Below are 1,434 nucleotides of genomic sequence, written 5' to 3'. Positions count from 1 at the left end.
TCGTGTACCCGCAATGCGGACAATACCTGTAGTGCTCACCCCTGGCGAAAGCACTACACATGACGAAGCGCTCTTTGAGTGATGGGTGCAACGGCACCAAAAACCTTCTCACTGCATAACTTGCTGTTGAGCCACAAGGAAGTGGACGTACGTGTGGAGCGACGCCTCCGCTTTGAGTTTGCCAAACTCAGGGCACGCCGTCGACTTTTTTCGGATTGTCGCCCTGTGACGTATGGGTTAACAACCCCCTAACGCTCCCGCGATCTTTGTGTCTTCGACCGCAAGAGCTCAGGGCCACTGCTTGAGCTCATCTCATGGCCCGACGCCTTCCCTGGCATTTGCCGGGAAGCGCGGGGCGTCTGATGATGCGGAACGTCCTGATCGTTCCGATCAAAAGGGTCCACGGCGACTGGGCAATCTTGCCGAAGTGGTGGCTCAAACCCCCACGAGTTTTCAGAGTTGGGATATCCCCGTCACTTCACAAGATATTGGGTCTGACCCTGGTGACGACTTCGTCCAACAAGACGTTCCACGTGATAATGGACGTCACCGTTCTCATCGATTAGAGTCGGTGGCAGGCGGAGACAAAGGGGTCGACCGCCGCCCGGTGACTCATGATGCTCTGTTAGCCCTTGAGGACGAGGTTTGTCGTGATCGGCACTCCGCTGAGTGTCATGCTGAAGTAGCATATCGCTGTGCGATCGCTCTTGACGATTTAAAGCACGTCGTGCGCCAACTGCCTCGTCTTGAGGACTACCGCGCTCTGTCGGAGCGACTCCTAGCCGTGGAGCAGGCGAATGCATCGTTGCAAGCCACGGTGGAGCACTTGGCTCCATTGGAAATGGAGGTTGTTGCATTCCGTACTCAGAACCAGTTGCTGATTCAGCTTCTGGGTGGCCGCGGGCCTGTAGGATCCACTCCGGCGCCAACGCTTCCGCGTTCAGTTGCGCCGGATCCCGGTACGGCTTGAGCAAGCCCACGTAAAACACCGGGTGAGTGCGCATCCGTTTCGCAAGGTTTAGCGTGTACGCCAGGTCACGTTTGGCCACAACCTTAAACGGTCCGATAAACCGTAGACGAAGCTTCGTTTTGAAGATAGCAGAGGCTGCATGTGTAGGCAGTTATTTGAGTTTTATTCAACTAGGTCCCCGACCTTAAAGTTTTCCACTTTGCCTCGTCCTTTTTTATCTGCATATTCTTTCTGCAGGTCCTGGCTATCGCATCGCGAACGTGTCGTAGGACACTCAGTCTCGTAGACAAGAAGTCATCGACTTCTTTACGGATGGTGAGGGGGCTGGCATCAGCTAGCAGTTCGGCTATTCCTCCCCCACCAAGCCCGCGCCATGGGATGGCGGCGTCAGCGTGAGCCAGCCCATTCACGTAGAACGGCGTGTAGCCGGTAGACAAATGCACTGCATTGAACAGTGCAAACTC

At 55.4% G+C, this 1,434-nt stretch overlaps 1 protein-coding gene across 1 annotated transcript; it reads right to left on the bottom strand.

Moving 5' to 3' along the window:
- Nucleotides 1-473: 473 nt before the first annotated feature.
- On the bottom strand, nt 474-1,004 carry PHALS_06709 (uncharacterized protein; the record flags this gene model as incomplete). The annotated part of the gene is made up of 1 exon (XM_024720047.1): nt 474-1,004. The coding sequence occupies one exon, from the start codon at nt 1,002-1,004 to the stop codon at nt 474-476; it is 531 nt and encodes a 176-aa protein (XP_024585285.1).
- Nucleotides 1,005-1,434: the final 430 nt, after the last annotated feature.

This window comes from Plasmopara halstedii, assembly GCF_900000015.1.
Source record: "Plasmopara halstedii genome assembly, contig: Scaffold_3060, whole genome shotgun sequence".
Taxonomy (NCBI): domain Eukaryota; phylum Oomycota; class Peronosporomycetes; order Peronosporales; family Peronosporaceae; genus Plasmopara; species Plasmopara halstedii.
This window is presented reverse-complemented; position numbering and strand designations above follow the sequence as displayed.